Raw genomic sequence first — 21,847 nt, forward strand, 5'->3', positions numbered from 1 at the left:
AACCAAGGCAATCCAGGGGGACCCACGCCCCAAAAATGAACCAAAGTTGCACTACAGTATATAAAACTTGTAGGACTTTACCTAGAATTGTGCCTAATACCAGTGTGCATATACATTACCATACTCCATGCTTTTAAACCAATAAGGTAGGGGTGCTTATACCAGACTGAGGGCATCTCCTTTCCCTCAGGTGTGCAATAAAGCACATTAAATGGAGTATATGGGAAAGATTTCAGGACTGCACACCCTGTAATATATATATAATGGGAGGTGCTACCTGATGAGACTAATTGCAGGCACAGAAACAGACAAATCTCAGGTGCACAACTCCAAATTATTAATAATATATATAAATGCAATAGAATTTTGCAATCAATAGAGATTTTTAGCATAATCTTGGCCAAGGTTATGGGCCTACTCACCACATCCAGGTAACCTCTTTAGGGTAGGTCCCTAACATACGAGGATTCAAATCCAGAGCACAGGACACCCCCAAACTGGCCCAGCTAAGCCGCCCCTGGGCAGCGCCATAGTAAGAAAAGCGCAGTGTAAAAGAGATAGTTAGGAGCAGCTACTGCTGCATATAAAGAATGAAAATAAAAAGTGAAGTACATGTATAATAAACAAACAGTGAAGGGTTAAAATGTGTTATAAAAGAAAAATGTGTTATAATGCGGTGCCCTGAAACAGATCAACCAAGGCAATCCAGGGGGACCCACGCCCCAAAAATGAACCAAAGTTGCACTACAGTATATAAAACTTGTAGGACTTTACCTAGAATTGTGCCTAATACCAGTGTGCATATACATTACCATACTCCATGCTTTTAAACCAATAAGGTAGGGGTGCTTATACCAGACTGAGGGCATCTCCTTTCCCTCAGGTGTGCAATAAAGCACATTAAATGGAGTATATGGGAAAGATTTCAGGACTGCACACCCTGTAATATATATATAATGGGAGGTGCTACCTGATGAGACTAATTGCAGGCACAGAAACAGACAAATCTCAGGTGCACAACTCCAAATTATTAATAATATATATAAATGCAATAGAATTTTGCAATCAATAGAGATTTTTAGCATAATCTTGGCCAAGGTTATGGGCCTACTCACCACATCCAGGTAACCTCTTTAGGGTAGGTCCCTAACATACGAGGATTCAAATCCAGAGCACAGGACACCCCCAAACTGGCCCAGCTAAGCCGCCCCTGGGCAGCGCCATAGTAAGAAAAGCGCAGTGTAAAAGAGATAGTTAGGAGCAGCTACTGCTGCATATAAAGAATGAAAATAAAAAGTGAAGTACATGTATAATAAACAAACAGTGAAGGGTTAAAATGTGTTATAAAAGAAAAATGTGTTATAATGCGGTGCCCTGAAACAGATCAACCAAGGCAATCCAGGGGGACCCACGCCCCAAAAATGAACCAAAGTTGCACTACAGTATATAAAACTTGTAGGACTTTACCTAGAATTGTGCCTAATACCAGTGTGCATATACATTACCATACTCCATGCTTTTAAACCAATAAGGTAGGGGTGCTTATACCAGACTGAGGGCATCTCCTTTCCCTCAGGTGTGCAATAAAGCACATTAAATGGAGTATATGGGAAAGATTTCAGGACTGCACACCCTGTAATATATATATAATGGGAGGTGCTACCTGATGAGACTAATTGCAGGCACAGAAACAGACAATTCTCAGGTGCACAACTCCAAATTATTAATAATATATATAAATGCAATAGAATTTTGCAATCAATAGAGATTTTTAGCATAATCTTGGCCAAGGTTATGGGCCTACTCACCACATCCAGGTAACCTCTTTAGGGTAGGTCCCTAACATACGAGGATTCAAATCCAGAGCACAGGACACCCCCAAACTGGCCCAGCTAAGCCGCCCCTGGGCAGCGCCATAGTAAGAAAAGCGCAGTGTAAAAGAGATAGTTAGGAGCAGCTACTGCTGCATATAAAGAATGAAAATAAAAAGTGAAGTACATGTATAATAAACAAACAGTGAAGGGTTAAAATGTGTTATAAAAGAAAAATGTGTTATAATGCGGTGCCCTGAAACAGATCAACCAAGGCAATCCAGGGGGACCCACGCCCCAAAAATGAACCAAAGTTGCACTACAGTATATAACTTGTAGGACTTTACCTAGAATTGTGCCTAATACCAGTGTGCATATACATTACCATACTCCATGCTTTTAAACCAATAAGGAAGGGTGCTTATACCAGACTGAGGGCATCTCCTTTCCCTCAGGTGTGCAATAAAGCACATTAAATGGAGTATATGGGAAAGATTTCAGGACTGCACACCCTGTAATATATATATAATGGGAGGTGCTACCTGAGGAGACTAATTGCAGGGACAAAAACAGACAAATCTCAGGTGCACAACTCCAAATTATTAATAATATATATAAATGCAATAGAATTTTGCAATCAATAGAGATTTTTAGCATAGTCTTGGCCAAGGTTATGGGCCTACTCACCATATCCAGGTAACCTCTTTAGGGTAGGTCCCTAACATACGAGGATTCAAATCCAGAGCACAGGACACCCCCAAACTGGCCCAGCTAAGCCGCCCCTGGGCAGCGCCATAGTAAGAAAAGCGCAGTGTAAAAGAGATAGTTAGGAGCAGCTACTGCTGCATATAAAGAATGAAAATAAAAAGTGAAGTACATGTATAATAAACAAACAGTGAAGGGTTAAAATGTGTTATAAAAGAAAAATGTGTTATAATGCGGTGCCCTGAAACAGATCAACCAAGGCAATCCAGGGGGACCCACGCCCCAAAAATGAACCAAAGTTGCACTACAGTATATAAAACTTGTAGGACTTTACCTAGAATTGTGCCTAATACCAGTGTGCATATACATTACCATACTCCATGCTTTTAAACCAATAAGATAGGGGTGCTTATACCAGACTGAGGGCATCTCCTTTCCCTCAGGTGTGCAATAAAGCACATTAAATGGAGTATATGGGAAAGATTTCAGGACTGCACACCCTGTAATATATATATAATGGGAGGTGCTACCTGAGGAGACTAATTGCAGGGACAAAAACAGACAAATCTCAGGTGCACAACTCCAAATTATTAATAATACATAAATGCAATAGAATTTTGCAATCAATAGAGGTTTTTAGCATAATCTTGGCCAAGGTTATGGGCCTACTCACCACATACGAGGATTCATATCCAGAGCTTTCTTTATTTGCAGCTGTGGCTGCTCTTAACTATCTCTTTTACACTGCGCTTTTCTTACTATGGCGCTGCCCTGGGGCGGCATAGCTGGGCTAGTTTGGGGGGTCCTGCGCTCTGGATTTGAATCCTCGTATGTTAGGGACCTACCCTAAAGAGGTTACCTGGATGTGTTGGGTAGGACCAATAACCTTGGCCAAGATTATGCTAAAAACCTCTATTGATTGCAAAATTCTATTGCATTTATGTATTATTAATAATTTGGAGTTGTGCACCTGAGATTTGTCTGTTTTTGTGCCTGCAATTAGGTTCATCAGGTAGCACCTCCCATTATATATATATTACAGGGTGTGCAGTCCCAGAAATCTTTCCCATATACTCTTGAGAATGCACCAAGAAGGACAGCAGAGGCGGGAGCCGCACCGAGGTCCGAAGACTATGACGGTGCGGCTCCCGCCTCTGCTGTCCTTCTTGGTGCATTCTCAAGAATGTTGGTTTAGCCAACAAAATGGCCGCCTCCCCAGCCTGAAGGTGATGACTCAAACATGTAAGAGCCGTTCAATAGAAAAATGAACTTATTTTGTGTCTTTGACTCTTTGTGCAGTGCACTGTGTGGATGTGTGGTGGATAATGCTCATGACTCTGTAGAAATTGCAACTCTTAGAACGTTCAACAAGCAGTACCAAGTAAGTACAGTAATGGCTGTGAGACACCCCGAGTAGCATTGTTTGTATATATAGTTTTAAACAAAGTGTATAAAATGTGGGTAAAATCCAGATGTTGATAAATTCATGTGCTACAGACAGGCTGACTATTCCCAGAACAGTCATTGCGGCTGCTATGGGTTCCGGGGTTGTGGACCCCAAGTGATGCCCGTCCATCCTCTAGAGTCTGCTTTTCAGGGCACTCGCTGCAGCTGAAGTCTTATTTCTGCTTTCAGTTACTCCGGATGGTGCGAGCAGTAATCAGCGTTAACTGTGGCCTCAGGGCTGCTCGTGGGCTTGTCGTGTAATTAGCATAAGGACACATCTGTATATAGGAGTATATTAGAGATGTTACCATACATGGGCTGATCTTGGTTCGGCCAGGTGCAAATATGAGTTTTAGGGGCATATTCAATTGGGTGTGAGGTTTAGTGAGGTAAAAAACCTTGCACCCAATAATGGATTACTGCGGGTATGCGCGCTCCCGATACCCGCAGTATCCAATTTTAAAAAAGTGGTCGTGGAGTTTTCAGCTCTGAAAGGCAAGGGCTGCTGGGAGATGTAGTTCTCCCAGCGCCCATTCTGGGGGGCCACACTGACACTGGGGGGGACACACATACACCGGGGGTCACACGCACACACTCATGCACACACACACACTCACACACACTGACGTACTCACCGATGCTGCTGGTAATTACTGACTAATTAAGCAAATTGGAAACGTCCAAAAGCTTAATTACTCATTAGGAGGGGTGACGCCGGGGTCCCAGAGCAAGTCCCACTGATTTTCTTAAAATTAGAGATTTTAGAATAAATCACACTTGCGCTGGAGGTGCGAGAATAAAAACCTCCTAACGCGCAAAATAGAAAAAAAAACGCACCGAATTGAATATTCAATTGGGTGCGAGTACAGCAAAAAACCCGCACCTGCAGGAAAAACTTTGCAGGTGCGTTTTTTTTTTGCTTTATTCGCACCCAATTGAATATGCCGTAGACTTAGCGTACAGTGTATATGCAGATGTGAATTACATGCTTTTGGGTATCTCCAGCCCATTCTGAGTTGGACAAATCTTTGCTGGATCTGTCTTAACCATAAAAGTTGTGTTTTCGGGCATGGGAACTGGGAAGCGACCATGTGATGGAGAGTATGTGATCCAGCGATCGAAACCCTGCAAAGCCTTTCAGAGTTTGGCCCCATTAGTTTGTACCATCTTCACATGGTGTAAACCTATTTAAGCCTACGGAGGCTTTACACGCAGGAGAGACATCTTCCGATCCCTCTCCGGCAGGCTCCGGCTGGTTCTGAACCCTGGCACTGTAGGCATGTGCAGTGTCAGCTTCCCCTGGATGTAGGCATGTGCAGTGTCAGCTTCCCCTGGATGTAGGCATGCGCAGTGTCAGCTTCCCCTGGATGTAGGCATGCGCAGTGTCAGCTTCCCCTGAATGTAGGCATGCGCAGTGTCAGCTTCCCCTGGATGTAGGCATGCGCAGTGTCAGCTTCCCCTGGATGTAGGCATGCGCAGTGTCAGCTTCCCCTGGATGTAGGTATGCGCAGTGTCAGCTTCCCCTAGACGAATCTTTAACAACTGGGAAAAAACTCCTCCAAAATGCTGGGAAAGTAACTCGCAGGTACAGTGGTTATCACTACTACTTTACTTGTGGGTTCAGTTTAGTACATAGCGGGGATATTTTCATAAAAAAATAAAATATCCGTCGCGATACAGATTGTTAATAATTGCGGCAGTGCTGAGATTATAGTAACGGGCACTTATGTGAATGCTAACAAGAGAAATGGAGAAATGGCGCCCTCCAGTGTAGCAATAGTTCATTACAGTTCAATCAAACACAAAGATATCAGGTGGCCTCATACCAACAAATAAATCAAAATATGTGCACCTGTTACTTGTTTTTACACCCCCCTCTATACCTCCTCAATTGCATATGGGTCAGTTTGTCCCAAATATCCCGTGAGAAGAAAAGATTGCTGTACGGTCACTGTATCATTTTCAATAAAATAATTTTGAATGTTACATTTTATTATTTATACAAAATAAATTACTTTGTACCATCTATCGGATGATGTCTTGTCTGTACAGGTAGATATCAGTGGCACTTTTATGCAGCTTTTTCTTTCTGTAATGGAGGGTAATCAAAACTTGTATAGAGGACCATTGTCCTCTATTGAAAGTTTGATAAATCTCCTCCTTAGTGCACTGCTCTCTGGCTTTCAAACCTATTCCTGTAACTGGAGTGAGCCCAGAATTAACAAGTGTCCAGTGGTCCCAAGCAATAATTCCAATGCGTTTTGCCTGCCATCGACTTCATCAGGGAAGAGTGGTGAATACTAATACACCTGCTGTAATCATCCCTATATAGGGAAGTGGCTGTTGGTAGACTCAGAGGAAGGTATATATGGGAGTGACACCTGTCTATCAGGGTAGAGCTGTTGGTGGTGCTTAGAGTTTGAAAGGCCTGAGTTTCCTCTGAGCTGGGCAATCAGCGCTGGACCAGCTGGCCAATATAATAGTCATTTGGACTCTGTTAGTTTAGTGCAAGGGATCACCAAGAAGAAGTTATTTTGTTTGTAGGAAAGTTGTCTGTCACACTGACAGATAAAGCAGACTGATAAACTGTTAAACATACCTCCCAACCATTCAGATTTCAGGAGGAAAGTCCCGGTTTTCGGGCGCTGTCCTGCTGTAGCACCCATGGGCTGCAGTGTCCCGCGGACGTGTGGGGTGGTTAGGGGCACTCTGTCACCGTTGCTCTGCATAATAGAGCAGTAATATAGAGATGGCTAGTGAGTGAATGTCTCCACACAATGACTCAAATCATTTAGATGTTCAAATGATTCAAGTCACTCAAAGTTTGATGTGTCGAGACACCCGCCTCTCTTTTCTTTGTAAGTTAGTCACAGTCAGTCACCCCCAGGGACATGCACTCGTTGTGCACAGCCACACTGTGATTGGGCGTCGGCACTCCGGGTGACACCCCTTTGGGAGGGAGCAGGGAATGAAGCCACACAGGGCTGCTGCTGCAGACTGAGACTCGAGAGCCGAACCACTCCCAGAGATCTCAGTCAGTCTCTCCCCGAGTCCCTTCACTGCCAGAAGTCTCTGCACTCAATGCAGTCTGCATTCCAAAAGAGCCATTGAGCTGAGTCATGTGGCTCGGTCCAGTGTATCGCTTTGCCTATGACTACAATGAATGGATGACACCACACTGTGCCAGGAGAGGCTGACGGATCACTGGGCCAGTCCCCAGCCTGGCAAGATAGGGTGCACCGGAAAGGGGGAGGAAGGCAGCCTAAGGAGCCGGGCCTGGTTCGCTCCCTGTATAATTCACACAGAGCAACATTACAATACTGTATATATACTCCATAACATAATCATAAATAATGTAATGATACACACAGTACACATAAAATAGTGTAGCAGAAATTATACAATACCAATGTGCCACCCACAGACGGTACAGTCAGTACCAGTGCAGCGATGCTCTGACTTCTGTGCCCATAATATACTTATATGTACTGATCTCCGCATAGGTGTTTCATCTTCATTCCTAAGTCTGTGTAATATATTGTCCTATGGTTTCTGGGCCCGATTCAGAGTTGGGAATAGAGGGCCTGATTCAGAGCCGGACGCTTTTTAAGAGCGCTCGCTCTGAATCAGGGTGTTTTTTTTTTTTTTTTCGGTTGCAGCCCCCTGGCCGCTTGCTAAGCTGTGAGTGACCACCCACAGCTTTTGCGGGCGGCCAGGTGATGGTCGCGATGGTCGCGACCATCGGGGCTTGCGACGAGACCCTTGTGGTAGGGTCTCGTCCGCTCGTCCGTCACAAGCCCCCGAGAGCTTCCTGCTCTAACAGAGCAGGAAGCTCTCCACTGACATCACTGGTGATGTCAGTGGTGCCTCCCACAAACGGCAGGCGTTCCTTCGGGAACGCCTCCGCTTGTGTAGCCACCCCCCCGCCCCGCCTACAAAACGGGGTGAGCTGTCGATCAACATCGACAGCCGCCCCTTTTGTAGTGAGTCCCCGAGCGAGAGAATTTCTCTCTCGTTCCGGGGCTTGTGCATGCGCAGTACCCCACCATCGACCCGCTTGCGAGCGCTCGCGTGCGGGTCTGAATCAGGCCCAGAGTGAGACATCTCTCTCAACTGATCATCTAGGTAAAACCATGCTGCACTGCAGGGGGGGCAGATTTAAAATATGCAGAGAGATTTAGATTTGGGAGGGAGGTGCCCAAACTGACATCTAAATTGTAGAGTAATAATAAAGCTGTGCAGTATTTGTGGGCTACATATAAAAGCAGCCAGTATTTACCCTGCATGTATTTACACCCCTTGCATTGCAACATGGTTTGTCCAGGTACACAGTTAAGTGCTATCTCTCTCTATTCCCAACTCTGAATCAGGCCCTCTGTCCTCTCACCCTCCGCTGTATTCTCTCCTGGGAAGATAGCAGAATAATGATGGTTTATGTAAATGCAACATTGTTCTGTTCATTTTCAGGACAAGACCCGCCAGCTGGTGGAGAGCGGACTGTACGACACAACAGAAGATTTCACCGTCGTCATTCAGCCATTTTTGGAACATCTCGAGATACCAAAAGATGCGGTAAACAGCCCACATTTAACAAAACAAATAACAGGACTAAGAAAGATATTATTACTTTATATATACAATATTTCTAGCCCCAATCCCTAATAGACAGAGTGTATATAAGGAATAACGATGACAAATGCAAAAAATATATATCTTTCATTTCAAAGTGAAATATATTGGCAAAACCTATGGTGTTGATAGGTGTCTATGGTTTATGTACTTTAAGTTTTTAATGGGTACATTACATAAATACAGCATTTTCTCTATAGAACCTTTAATGTAAAGATTTTGTTTCTTTGAGTTGATTCTAGAGATGTGAAAGTTCGGAGTGGTCGGATTTTCCCACCAAATTTGTATCTTTCCTGACAAATTTTGGGTCCCAGAAAGAGCTAAAACCCCATCTTTCATAGACTTTTGTCGGGGCAATGACGTGGCAAGCCGTGATTGGCTCGCTGTGGCCATCTTGAATTTAAAAAATGATGCTGAGGCTGTTCTGGCTGAGTCCCCCACAGGATTCCATGTCATGCCTGGTCCCTGGTTTTAGCTGTTTGCAAGCTGCCTAGGAAGGATTGCTGGTTTCTTCATCTGCTAAGTATCCTGGGTACATTCTATTACATATTATTGTTAGCAGATGTACACTTGGCTTACATACTACTCTGGATATTCCATGTGTTCTAAAATGTCTTATCCTGCAGTTGCTGTATATCTAAATAAGTTGCTGAGTTTTGCAATTTCTCTCATGTTTATTGAATTATTATTCTGGAATTGTTACTATTGCTTAAGATTGTATATTGCTTAAGACTGTATATATTATCAATGTAGTGAAAATATAACAACATACCCTTTTTGTTAGCTGCTTTATAGTAAGTAGCTAAATTGAACCCTTGTTTGTTACTAACTTGCAGTGACGTTAACTGCGGGAGAGTATTCTGGTAATCACTTATTAAGAGTGTTATTTGTATTATTACATCGATTATCTTAAGACAGACTTTTTCTTTCTAGTGTGGAAAGCTAAGCAGTAAGGGCTTGGGTTTAGTCCTGGATGGGAGACCTCATGAGAATCTTGGGGTAGTTCCCTACATGAGTTCTTAGAGTGTCACATTCCTATGGCAATATTTTGATGTGCTTCCAGCAATGTTATTACCTTAAGTGCGAAGTCCAGGCGGTAGCTGAGTACCTACGAACAAATGTGTGTTTCCGGAAAGGGGGTTGTTATTGGTGAAGGGCACTTTGTTCAGATTTTGATAGTGCAGGAGTTTCAGCCAGTTTCGAAATTGGAACTGTTGCCGAACTCTGCAGCATGACTGGCAGGGACTGTGGACCTTATTCAGAGTCGGTCGCGAGCGCTGAGCGCTCGCAACTGACTCGATGTTGGTCCACAGGGCATGCGCACGACGGAGACGGCTCCGTCGTGCACATGCGCGAGCCCCCGCTAACGACGGATCACCCGTCGTTAGCGGGCTCGAAGCAGATGGAGCGAGCTGTCGATGTTGATTGACAGCTCGCTCCGTTTGCTGGGCGGGCAGGGGGCGTGCCCGGCCAAACGGATGCGTTCCTTTCGGAACGCTTGCCATTTTGTGGGCGTCCCCACTGACATCATCAGTGATGTCAGTGGGGAGCTTCCTGCTCAAACCGAGCAGGAAGCTCCCTGGGGCTTAAGTTTGATGAGACCCTACCCTAGGGTCTCGTCATAAGCCCCGATGGTCGCGATGGTCTTGTGGGTGTTAACCCACAGCCTAACGACCGACATGGAGGCGGCCGTTCAGGATGCAAGCGGCCGCCCTGTTTCTGAGCGACCGCTTGCATCCTACGACCGCCTCTGAATGAGGCCCCGGATCCTTTTGGATTCATGCCCGCTGCCATGCCAGCTATCTCCACCGGGTCCCGTCGCCGCTAACGCCTGCTCCTCTGCTGTATCCCCGCTGCGACCACACTGCATATGCACGCTACCCACCCAGTGATGACAGCGACCAATCACATCTGCCTGACTGACAGGGGCGTGCTTTCATGTGGGTTGCAAGCACGTCCCTGTCAATGAGGCCTATTTTTTCAATGGGCTTTTACAGCCCATGGCATGGCCATGGCCCTCTTCTGCACGTTTCTTTTGTCAGTGTGAGGCACTGCTCTCGCTGCCTCTTGACTGATTTTAACTGTAGAGAATAATTAAAATAATGCAAAGCAGATATTTATGACACAGAATCTGTGTTATAAATATCTTCTTTGTATTATTTGACTCATTATGACAGGGGAGGCTCTGCCTCCCCTGATTGCACGTCCCTGCTGTTTTATGTCTATATTTGCTTTGTTTTCTTTCTCAGTAATGTAATGGCAGACTAGCAGTTCCAGCAGTGATGCCAGTTTAGTTTGGGTCTCACCTGCAGAGTTTGATTATGTCTTACATCTAGGATGGAGTTCCTGACAGATCCTTCATGGCTCCAGACTGCTTCCATTTTGGAGAGAAAGCCCACGCCTATGGAGCCCGTGGCTTGTGGAAAAACATGGTGAGTTCATGGTGTGTGGCACCTCCTTCGTGGTCCCCACTTGTTCGTCAATGGGACTGGTCCCCATCCTGAGCTTTAGGCATAACCCCTAAACATCAGCCTAAGACAAACCCCAAATCCTGTGATATCCAAGTTCTAAGTCTATTTCATGGCCAACAAGAGTCCCCATCTAAGCCCCAACCCTCTTTAACCCTTTCAACACTGATTAAAGGGGCCCATACATCTATGGCCCCCCATTCCCCATTCTGCCGATCCAACTTGATCCGCAATCCGATCTGCAGATTGGCGGCCATCTATTATATCGGAAATCTGTCGGTGGAACGGGGAAATTCAATATGTAAAAAATCCCAGAATAACCAATTCTGACTATTTTCAGGACGGGATGAGGGAATTGGTGAATTGAGAGGCTGAATATCCCCAATTCCACAACCCTGACGTCGGCAGAGCGGGGATATGCAGCAATCAGTCGCAGATTTATGGGCCCATTAAGATGAGGTTACACCTATTGTTGCAGATATTTATGGAAATGTATCAGTTTCTGTCATTTATCTAGCCTTGAAATGACAGTTAAAAGCTGAGTGGTTGCCTTGGGCAACGTCTCCACTATTTCTTTCAAAGGCTTGATACATTTCCCCCCACAGTCTCCAACTACAGTAATATATTTGCTGTGTTCTCCTAGTTTGAACCAGTCGGCCAGAAGACCAATAACCAGGCACTTAATGAAGATATCATTATTGAGTGCCCCCCTCAGGTAAGTGAAGTATTGTAATAATTACGTGGTGCTTGGTTGTAATCAGAGATTAAGTGGGATGAGCATGTGATACCTGGTTGTTATCAGAGATTAAATTGGATGAAAAAAAGTAAGAGTCCGCACAAGTTCATAAATTGTGTTAAAATTAGGGGTGAGCGGGTTCGGATTTCTGAAATCCGAACCCCCCCGAGCCTCCCCGATCCGAGTCCGATCCGAGTCAGGCTCGACTTTTCACGCCTGACTCGGATCTGAAATCGAGGTAAAACGTCATCATCCCGCCTTCCGAGTCTCGCGGGTTTTGGATCCTATATAAGGTACCCGCGTCGGCGCCATTTTCTCACTCGGCTGTGGACAGTGAAGAGGGAGGGTGGGAGTTAGGGCTGTGTAGTGTAGTGTAGTGTAGTGGTGCTGTTGTCCACTACTTCAAAGTCCATAGGGGCTGGCTGTGTTGTGCTGTGCTGCTGTTGTTAATAGGGGCTGTGTCCACTACTTCAAAGTCCATAGGGGCTGGCTGGACTGTGTTGTGCAGTCAGTTCTCCATAGGGGCTGTGTCCACTCCAAAGTCCTGTGCAGTGTCCCAGTCCTAAAGGGGTGCTGTAGTGTTGTCCAGGGGGTGCTCTGTCCATCAGGGGTGCTCCCCCAAGTGCTAAAAAAATAATATATTTTCTGTGTTTGTGAATTGTGTGCGCAGTAGCCGCACGTGCATCAACAAAGTAGTGCCAAGCGTGCGCCTGTGTCATAAGTAAAGGGCCGGCTGGCTTGACCGTTAAAGGGTGCTGTAACCCCCGAAAGTACACTCCAGTCCAAACCAAAAAAATATATATTTTCTGTGTTTGTGAATTGTGTGCGCAGTAGCCGCACGTGCATCAACAAAGTAGTGCCAAGCGTGCGCCTGTGTCATAAGTAAAGGGCCGGCTGGCTTGACCGTTAAAGGGTGCTGTAACCCCCAAAGTACACTCCAGTCCAAACCAAAAAAAAAATTATTTTCTGTGTTTGTGAATTGTGTGCGCAGTAGCCGCACGTGCATCAACAAAGTAGTGCCAAGCGTGCGCCTGTGTCATAAGTAAAGGGCCGGCTGGCTTGACCGTTAAAGGGTGCTGTAACCCCCAAAGTACACTCCAAACCAAAAAAAAAAAAATTTTCAGTGTTTGTGAATTGTGTGCGCAGTAGCCGCACGTGCATCAACAAAGTAGTGCCAAGCGTGCGCCTGTGTCATAAGTAAAGGGCCGGCTGGCTTGACCGTTAAAGGGTGCTGTAACCCCCAAAGTACACTCCAAACCAAAAAAAAAATTTTCTGTGTTTGTGAATTGTGTGCGCAGTAGCCGCACGTGCATCAACAAAGGAGCAGCGCCAAGCGTGCGCCTGTGTCCCATAAGTAAAGAGCCGGCTGGCTCATTTCTTAAAGGCTGGTGTAACCCACAAAGTGCACTACTCTCCAGCAAAAATAAAAAAATATTTTCTGTGTTTAGCCGCACGTATATATCAAATCGATATAACATAAATGGAGGACCAAACTTTCTCCGATAAAAATAAAATAGAGAAAGATCAAGAACCACTTCCTCCTAGTGCTGAAGCTGCTGCCACTAGTCATGACATAGACGATAACATGCCATCAACGTCGTCTGCCAAGGCCGATGCCCAATGTCATAGTAGAGGGCACATACAATCCCAAATGACAAAGTTCAGGAAAATGACCTTGAAAAAAACATTTAAATCATCTGAAGAGAAACGTAAACTTGCCAATATGCCATTTACGACACGGAGTGGCAAGGAACGGCTAAGGTCGATCCCTAGTATGTTCATGACTAGTGGTTCAGCTTCACATGACGATGGAAGCCCTCCTCCCACAAAAAAAATCAAAAGAGTTAAGCTGGCAAAAGCACAGCGAAGAACTGTGCTTTCTAAGAAGATATCACAAATCCCCAAGGAGAGTCCAAGTGTGGTGGTGGTTGCGATGCCTGACCTTCCCAGCACTGGACGGGAAGAGGTGGATCTTTCCACCATTTGCACGCCCCCTGCAAGTGCTGAAAGGAGCACCCACAGTCCACTTGCTGATATGCAAATTGAAGATGTCACTGTTGAAGTACAACAGGATGAGGATACTGGTGTAGCTGGCGCTGAGGAGGAAGTTGGCGAGGAGGATTCTGATGGTGATGTGGTTTGTTTAAATCAGGCTCCGGGGGAGACAGTTGTTGTCCGTGGGATGAAAAAGCCCATCACGGTCATGCCTGGGCAGAAGACCAAACATTCCACCTCTTTGGTCTGGCAATATTTCTATCCAAATCCGGACAACAACTGTCTTGCCATATGTACCATATGTAAAGGTGAAATAAGTAGGGGTAGGGACGTCAACCACCTAGGAACATCCTCCCTTATACGGCACCTGCAGCGCGTTCATAAAAAGTTACTGTCAAGTTCAGAAACTTTGGCTAAGACCGTAAGCAGTCCAGGGACACCTAAATCCCGTTGTCCTGTTGTATCCAAGCGCCTGCAAACCACACCGTCAACTCCCTCCTCGTCAATTTCCTCCTTAGTCAGGATCGGAAGTAGTCCTGCAGGCCATGTCACTGGCATGACTGACTCTCCTATCCGGGATTCCTCCGGAGGATCCTGCATTGCTACGCCTACTGCTGCCGCTGCTGCTGTTGCTGCTGCTGGGAGTCGTTCATCATCCCAGAGAGGAAGTAGGAACACCACTACTTTTACTAAACAATTGACGCTCCAACAGTCCTTAGCGAGGAGGATGAAGTACGACAGCAGTCATCCTGAAGCAAAACGTATAACTGAGGCCTTGACTGCTATGTTGGTGTTAGACGTGCATCCGGTATCCGCCATTAGTGCAGTGGGATTTAGACAATTGATGGAGGTTGTGTGTCCCCGGTTCCAAATCCCGTCTAGATTCCACTTCACTAGGCAGGCGATACCGAGACTGTACAGAAACGTCAGAAAAAGTGTCCTCAGTGTCCTGAAAAATGCCGTTGTACACAATGTCCACTTAACCACAGACATGTGGACAAGTGGAACAGGGCAGACTAAGGACTATATGACTGTGACAGCCCACTGGGTAGATGTATCACCTTACGCAGCAACAGCAGCAGCGTCACCAGTAGCAGCATCTCAGAAACGCCAGCTCGTTACAAGGCAGGCTACGCTGTGTATCACCGGTTTCAGTAAGAGGCACACCGCCGACAACCTCTTAGAGAAACTGGGGGAAATCATCGCCCAGTGGCTTACCCCACTTAGACTCTCCTGGGGATTTGTGATATCTGACAACGCCACCAATATTGTGCGGGCATTACATCTGGGCAAATTCCAGCACGTCCCATGTTTTGCTCACACAATAAACTTGGTGGTGCAGAATTTTCTGAAAAGCGACAGGGGCGTGCAGGAGACGCTTTGGGTGGCCCGAAAAATTTCTGGCCACTTTCGCCATTCAGCGACTGCGTGCCGAAGACTGGAGCGCCAGCAAACACTCTTGAACCTGCCCTGCCATCACCTGAAGCAAGAGGTTGTGACGCGGTGGAACTCAACCCTCTATATGCCTAAGAGGATGGAGGAGCAGCAAAAGGCCATACAAGCCTATACATCCACCTATGACATAGGCAAAGAAGGGGGTATGCACCTGACTCAAGCGCAGTGGAGAATGATTTCCGTGTTGTGCAAGGTTCTCAAGCCCTTCGAACTTGCCACACGTGAAGTCAGTTCAGACACTGCCAGCTTGAGTCAGGTCATTCCCCTCATCAGGCTTTTGCAGAAGCAGCTGGAGAAAGTGAAGGAGGAGCTAAGACGGAGCGATTCCGCTCGGCATGTGGGACTTGTGGATGAAGCCCTTCATTCGCTTTGCCAGGATTCCAGGGTGGTCAATCTGTTGAAATCAGACCACTACATTTTGGCCACCGTGCTCGATCCTAGGTTTAAAGCCTATGTGGTGTCTCTCTTTCCGGCCGACACAAGCCTGCAGAGGTGCAAAGACCTGCTGGTGAACACACTGTCAGCTGAAGCGGAACGTGACACGTCAACGGCTCCTTCTTCATTTTCTCCCGCAACTGGGGCTGCCAGGAAAAAACTTAGGTATCCTAAGCAACCCGCTGGCGGTGATGCAGGGCAGGCACGACCAAGTTTGGACATCTGGTCCGGACTGAAGGACCTGGCAACAATTTGTGACATGTCTACTGTCACTGCATATGATACTGTCACCATTGACAGAATGGTGGAGGATTACATCGGTGACAGCATCCAAGTAGGCATGTCAGACAGTCCATACCTGTACTGGCAGGAAAAAGAGGCAATTTGGAGGCCCCTGTACAAACTGGCTCTATTTTACCTGAGTTGCCCCCCCTCCAGTGTGTACTCCGAAAGAGTGTTTAGTGCAGCCGGGAACCTTGTCAGCGAAAGGCGTAGGAGGTTGCTTCCACAGAATGTGGAGAAGATGATGTTCATCAAAATGAATTATCAGCTCTTCCAGGGAGACCAGCCTCCAGAAGGTACAGAGGGACCTGTGGTGGTGGATTCAAGTGGGGACGAGTTAATACTTTGTGAGGATGAGGATGTACACACTGAAGAGGGTGAGGAATCGGTGGATGAGGAGGATGAGGATGACATCTTGCCTCCGTAGAGCCAGTTTGTGCAGGGACACATTAATTGCCAGCTTGTTTTGTGGGGGCCCAAACGAACCAATCATTTCAGCCACAGTTGTGTGGCAGACCCTGGCGCTGAAATGATTGGTTTGTTAAAGTGTGCATGTCCTGTTTATACAACATAAGGGTGGGTGGGAGGGCCCAAGGACAATTCCATCTTGCACCTCTTTTTTTTCTTTGCATTATGTACAGTTTGGGGCCTAGTTTTTCAAACTGCCATCCTGTCTGCCACTGCAGTTTCACGCCTAGATGGGTCACGTGTTTGTGCCGCCCACTCGTGTCGCTTAGCATAGTCATCCAGCTACCTCGGTGCAACCTTTTGGACATAAAAACACTATTGTGAGGTGTGAGGTGTTCAGAATAGACTGGAAATGAGTGGAAATTAAGGTTATTGAGGTTAATAATAGCATAGGAGCAGAAAAACCTACAAATTCTGTGATTTTAGCTGTTTTTATGCTTTTTTTCAAAAAAATTCAGATCCAAAACACAAAACCCAGAACCCAAAACACGGAAGGGTGGTTTTGGCAAAACCAATCCAGATCCAAAACACGAAGAAAGATCCAGATCCAAAACCAAAACACAAAACACGAAAAGTGGCCGGTGCACACCCCTAGTTAAAATAAATGCTAGTAGAGCATTAAATTAGAAATGAAAATGAAAAAGTACCAACATTAAGGTCTATCTATAATATATAATTCCCAGATGACTCTAGGTTGGTGGTGCGCCCACAAAATTTGTGCAAAACACATGTATAAAGAGAGTTTTTGTATAGAACAAAAAATAGAGGAAAGACAAATATGCCTAGGTTGGGGAACTCTTAGAAAAAAATTTATGAAATCTATAGAATGATAAATTACATAGAGCTAAAATTTAACGTTTAATAAAGCGTCTAAAAAAATATATATTCTCTCCTATGGGTAATTAATGAAAAGATATATCATATTGAAATAGTTAGGTCAAAAAAATGATGAAAATTTAATCAGTAAAGACCAAGAAAAAAAAAATTGTAAACTCATTGAATAAGTGAATCATACAGTAATTGCAGAAATAAGGCGAAAATATGAATATATTATGGATCTCAATATCTACTCATTTAGGCAGAATTCAACCATAAATAACTATAACACATAAATGAACAAAAACATAAGTGCAAATGATAAAATGCTTCTTTCTAACAGTCCAGAATGTAGAAGAAAGATATCCTTGCAGCCAAAAAGAGTAATTAATAGTAAACTGGTACTGAAAAAATATATAAATCTGAATCAGAAAGATGACCATAGAAACCTAAATGCAGGCAAAGTAAATTTTATAAATGACAAAAGATATTCTGATAATATGTATCAAATGTGATGCAAAATAGCACATTAAGATCATATACTAGGTATATACCGTACTATGCATATATCACAGTCAACAGATGTTTAAGCAGAGCAATAAATAAATGTGCTTGACCTGAATAATTATATTTATAAAGCAGTAAAGTATAAATTATGAACCCACAATGGTTAGTGCAGATCTTGCAATGGTCTGCAGAGTGTAAATAGTCACCTGTAAATAAGCATCTCTCGTATAAATTATGATAATATGACACCTTGATAAAAATATTATTAATAAAGCACTGCTGAAGGAAGTAAGGTTTGGGGTGCAAAGAACGTGGTGTCACTTCTACAGTCCCCTGTCTAAATCAAACAGGGGATGAGAGAGCACACAGCCAGCATCTAGCCCAGATGAAACAACAGACAGCGCTTCTGCTGTCTGAGAGAAAGCTGCGTCTCTCCCCTGTTACCAATGTGGCATTGCAGGGGGAGTCACCCGCTAGGTACTCAGATGAGAGAGCACATTGAGAGGGAAAGAGTAAGTACCTGATAGTAAATATGAAAAACGAGACTGCAGTCTGATGTGTATGGGAGATCCCGCTGCTGTGTGCAGCGTTGAGAGGACGCGCGTTTCGCCGACAGGGCTTGGTCACCTGTTATCCGAGAGGAAGTGGCCATGAGCTGCCTGCTGTTATGCAAGAGGAAGTGGCCATGAGCTGCCTGCTGTTATCTGAGAGGAAGTGGGCATGAGCTGCCTGCTGTTATCCAAGAGGAAGTGAGCATGAGCTGCCTGCTGTTATCTGAGAGAAAGTGGGCATGTGCTGCCTACTGTTATCCAAGAGGAAGTGGGCATGAGCTGCCTGCTGTTATCTGAGAGGAGTGGGCATATGCTGACTGCTGTTATCCGAGAGGAAGTGAGCATGAGCTGCCTGCCGTTATCCGAGAGGAAGTGAGCATGAGCTGCCTGCCGTTATCCGAGAGTAAGTGAGCATGAGCTGCCTGCTGTTATCTGAGAGAAGTAGGGATGTGCTGCCTGCCGTTATCCGGGAGGAAGTGGGCAACCTTTTTCTGCCAAGGGCCTTTTTTATATATATATAACATTATTCACGGGCCTAGTGCAGACCACCCCCCTCCTTGTGCCTTGTGACATCCCATGGGATGGGGCAACAATCGCTGGTGATTACAGCAAAATGCCCGGAGCATTCTGAGGATGCTACGAGGAGCTGTAAGCGCAGTGGTGTGACCGTCTGAACCATCCTAAAGATGCTCCAGACAGCACTGCTGCATGGATTCTGGCTGCAGGGTGCCATTCTAGGCACCCTGCTAGCCAGATGAGGCTAGCAGAAAAAAGCTCCAGACCAAATGAATCCACGGGCCTTATACGAGCCTGAGGTTCCCCATCCCTGCTGTACAGAAATGAGATTCAGAGATTTAGTGTATGGTGAAAATTGTTTCATGGAATAAGCAGATCGTAAATTGGCTTTGTTGAAAATGGTACTTTTTGTTATTATTTAGAGTGACCCTTATCTGAAGACTGCGAAGAACAGCAATTACACTTACCCAACCGTTACTCCGGATCCTGTAAGTACCCTCTATAAAGTCTGTATACCAATATATACTATGTTCAGGTGAAATCTCTCTGCTTGAGAACAGGTGCTGATATGACTGTTATTGATGATACTGTTGATGATATGTTATTGTGATTCTACACTTTAATAATAATAACACAAGTCTGTGAAATTTAAGGTATTGAAAGCTTTTTTTAATAATACTTTTATATTCTTAATTGTACTCCTGTGTACATCAAGAAATAGTATATTAAAAAAATTACCACATCACATTTACCTATAAGGGGGTTACATACATTTATAAGAAAAAACAAGAAGTTTAATTGTTTTTGACATATTTATTGTGAAATACGAAGAAGTGTAGATGATGCCACTGTGTTTTTGTCTTAATTACATAATAAAATAGCAATAAAATCAAACAATAATAGAAACAAAACCATAATTATTGAAAAAAATCGTTAATATCTTGGCTTTTTTCGTCTTCAAACGTGGCTTTGTCGCTTTTCGCTTATAAGCTTTTTCTGTGTCGTCTCTGTGTATCATCCAGCAGTAGTCAGACATCATGCTGACGTCCCAACGACCCTGGTATCTTCTTTCTACATCTTTAACGTCTTGGTGGAACTGTTCACCCTGTTCTTCACTGTAGTCTCCGAGCTTATTCGGGAAATGCTCAATATGGGAATTCAAAAAATGTACCTTTAAACTCATATTGCAGCCAAGGTTTCTGTAACTAATAAGCATTTCCCTGACAATTTCTTTGTAGTTTGGATCCTTGACATTGCCTAAAAATTTTGAAATCAATTGTTTGAACGAAGTCCACGCAGAAAGTTCCACAATATTCATTACACGCCCGAAATGTTGATCTTTTTTTAACTTTATAATGTCAGGGCCTGTAAAAATGCCTTCCTTCAGTTTAGCATCGGATAGGTTAGGGAATTTGGTGCAAAGCCATTTGAAAGTTTCTCCCTCTTTAGGCAGTGCTTTTACAAATTGTTTAATTAGTCCTAATTTTATGTGTAGAGTTGGAAGTAAAACTTTATTTGGATCTACTAAACTAGATTTGATAACATTATTTTTTAAAATTTCTAAATTTTTTTAGGCAGCGGTTAAAATGAGCCGGCACAGGGCAATACTGTGTTACATCTGTTGTATTTGGTTCCACCTTCCTCAGCTCACCTTGCAGTTGTAGGTGTGTTGTGTGTGTGCAATGTTCCTTTAGACAGTATGGGGTTTAGTCCCTTTGTAATTTCAGCCCCAGCACCATGTGGACCTTAATCTGGCACTGGGCGGGGGGAAGTTTTATGATGAGAACTGAATTGCAACCAGGCCCGCTGAGAGCTGCGCCGGGCCTGGGTAATAGGGGGCGTGACCTAATCGCGGGAGGCGTGGCCACGTCCCCTGCCCGAAAAAAAAAAAGATATGAAGCGCCGCGAAGCGGCGCTGCGTGCAGGGGAGGGGGGCGCTCTGAGCCCCCTCAGCCCGGCGCAAAGCCAGGGGGGGCGCGATCAGTGTGATCGCTCCCCCCACAGGCTTAGGAGACTGCTGTGGCTGCTGCTCAGCAACCAGGAGCAGTCTCCACTGCAGCTCAGCACTCGCTGTGTGCTGGGCTGCTGTGAGGGAGGGGGAGCGGCGCCGGACCCGGGCCCCCTGCCAGGCCCCCGCCGGGCCCCTCAGGAAGCCCGGGCCCGGGTAATCTGTACCCGCTCCCCCCCCCCTCTCGGCGCCCCTGATTGCAACGTTCTATACAACTGACTGAATTCATTTAAGACAATATATTATAATAATTGTAGGCAGAATGCATTTATTACTTTAAAGAATATGAAAAAAATGACTTATTCATAAATACACGTTTTGCAGAAAAACGTGATGTGATATGCAAAATCGGGAGTCATTTTCATGTTCAGAAGCCAAAAATCTATAAATATCACATAAATTAATTAAAAAAGCTTTTTCATAGCAGACCTGTGTAATTTTAGTGAAATATGTTTATATAATTCCATATATGCTCTTTTAAAAGCCACCTGTGCACACAGCGAAGGCAGCCATTTTCAGAGCTGAGGCAATGTTCATTCACTAGAAATCAGAGACACTCTGCCTCAGTGATGTCACCACTTTCTAGGGAATCGATTTGCTACATTTTCATGAACTCACAAGATGGCTGCGTGGTGTGGTGAGAGAGGCACTTTAAAAATTTGTGTTTTATATTTGTATTTCTTTTATTACACGTACTTTTTATAACGTTTTTTTTTTTCTTTAAATGCACCTGTAATGTCATTTTGTGACTGACATAACCCTGGAAACAAAATGGAACTGGATTGATATTGGAGAGCATTAATCTAAGAGTCTAAAATGGCCACTGTGATGCGTTTTATATAAATGCTTCACAAAATGTCAGCATCGTATAGCTTACAATGGAGCCAGATATAGGGGCCTATTCATTAAACGTAAAAAATCTTTGGAGATAATTAACTTTAGAACTCTCATGGAGTTCTAGCTAATTATAGGTGGAATTCATCATTCCACCTCTCCATAAGTATCTATTCCAAAAAGCT

General features: G+C 44.7%; 1 protein-coding gene across 1 annotated transcript in view; it reads left to right on the forward strand.

Annotated features, from left to right (window-relative positions):
* The window catches only part of LOC148532315 (phospholipase B1, membrane-associated-like), a 177,854-nt gene that overhangs the window by 88,814 nt on the left and 67,193 nt on the right, over positions 1 to 21,847 (forward strand). Inside the window, exons 22-26 of the mRNA XM_088467995.1 lie at positions 3,816 to 3,897; positions 8,430 to 8,534; positions 10,928 to 11,023; positions 11,703 to 11,774; positions 19,243 to 19,308. Of these exons, the coding sequence (XP_088324121.1) occupies positions 3,816 to 3,897; positions 8,430 to 8,534; positions 10,928 to 11,023; positions 11,703 to 11,774; positions 19,243 to 19,308 (421 nt within the window). The remainder of the gene's footprint in view (positions 1 to 3,815; positions 3,898 to 8,429; positions 8,535 to 10,927; positions 11,024 to 11,702; positions 11,775 to 19,242; positions 19,309 to 21,847) is intronic.

Source organism: Taudactylus pleione, unplaced genomic scaffold, assembly GCF_031769625.1.
Source record: "Taudactylus pleione unplaced genomic scaffold, aTauple2 ptg000079l, whole genome shotgun sequence".
In the NCBI taxonomy this organism is placed as follows: domain Eukaryota; kingdom Metazoa; phylum Chordata; class Amphibia; order Anura; family Myobatrachidae; genus Taudactylus; species Taudactylus pleione.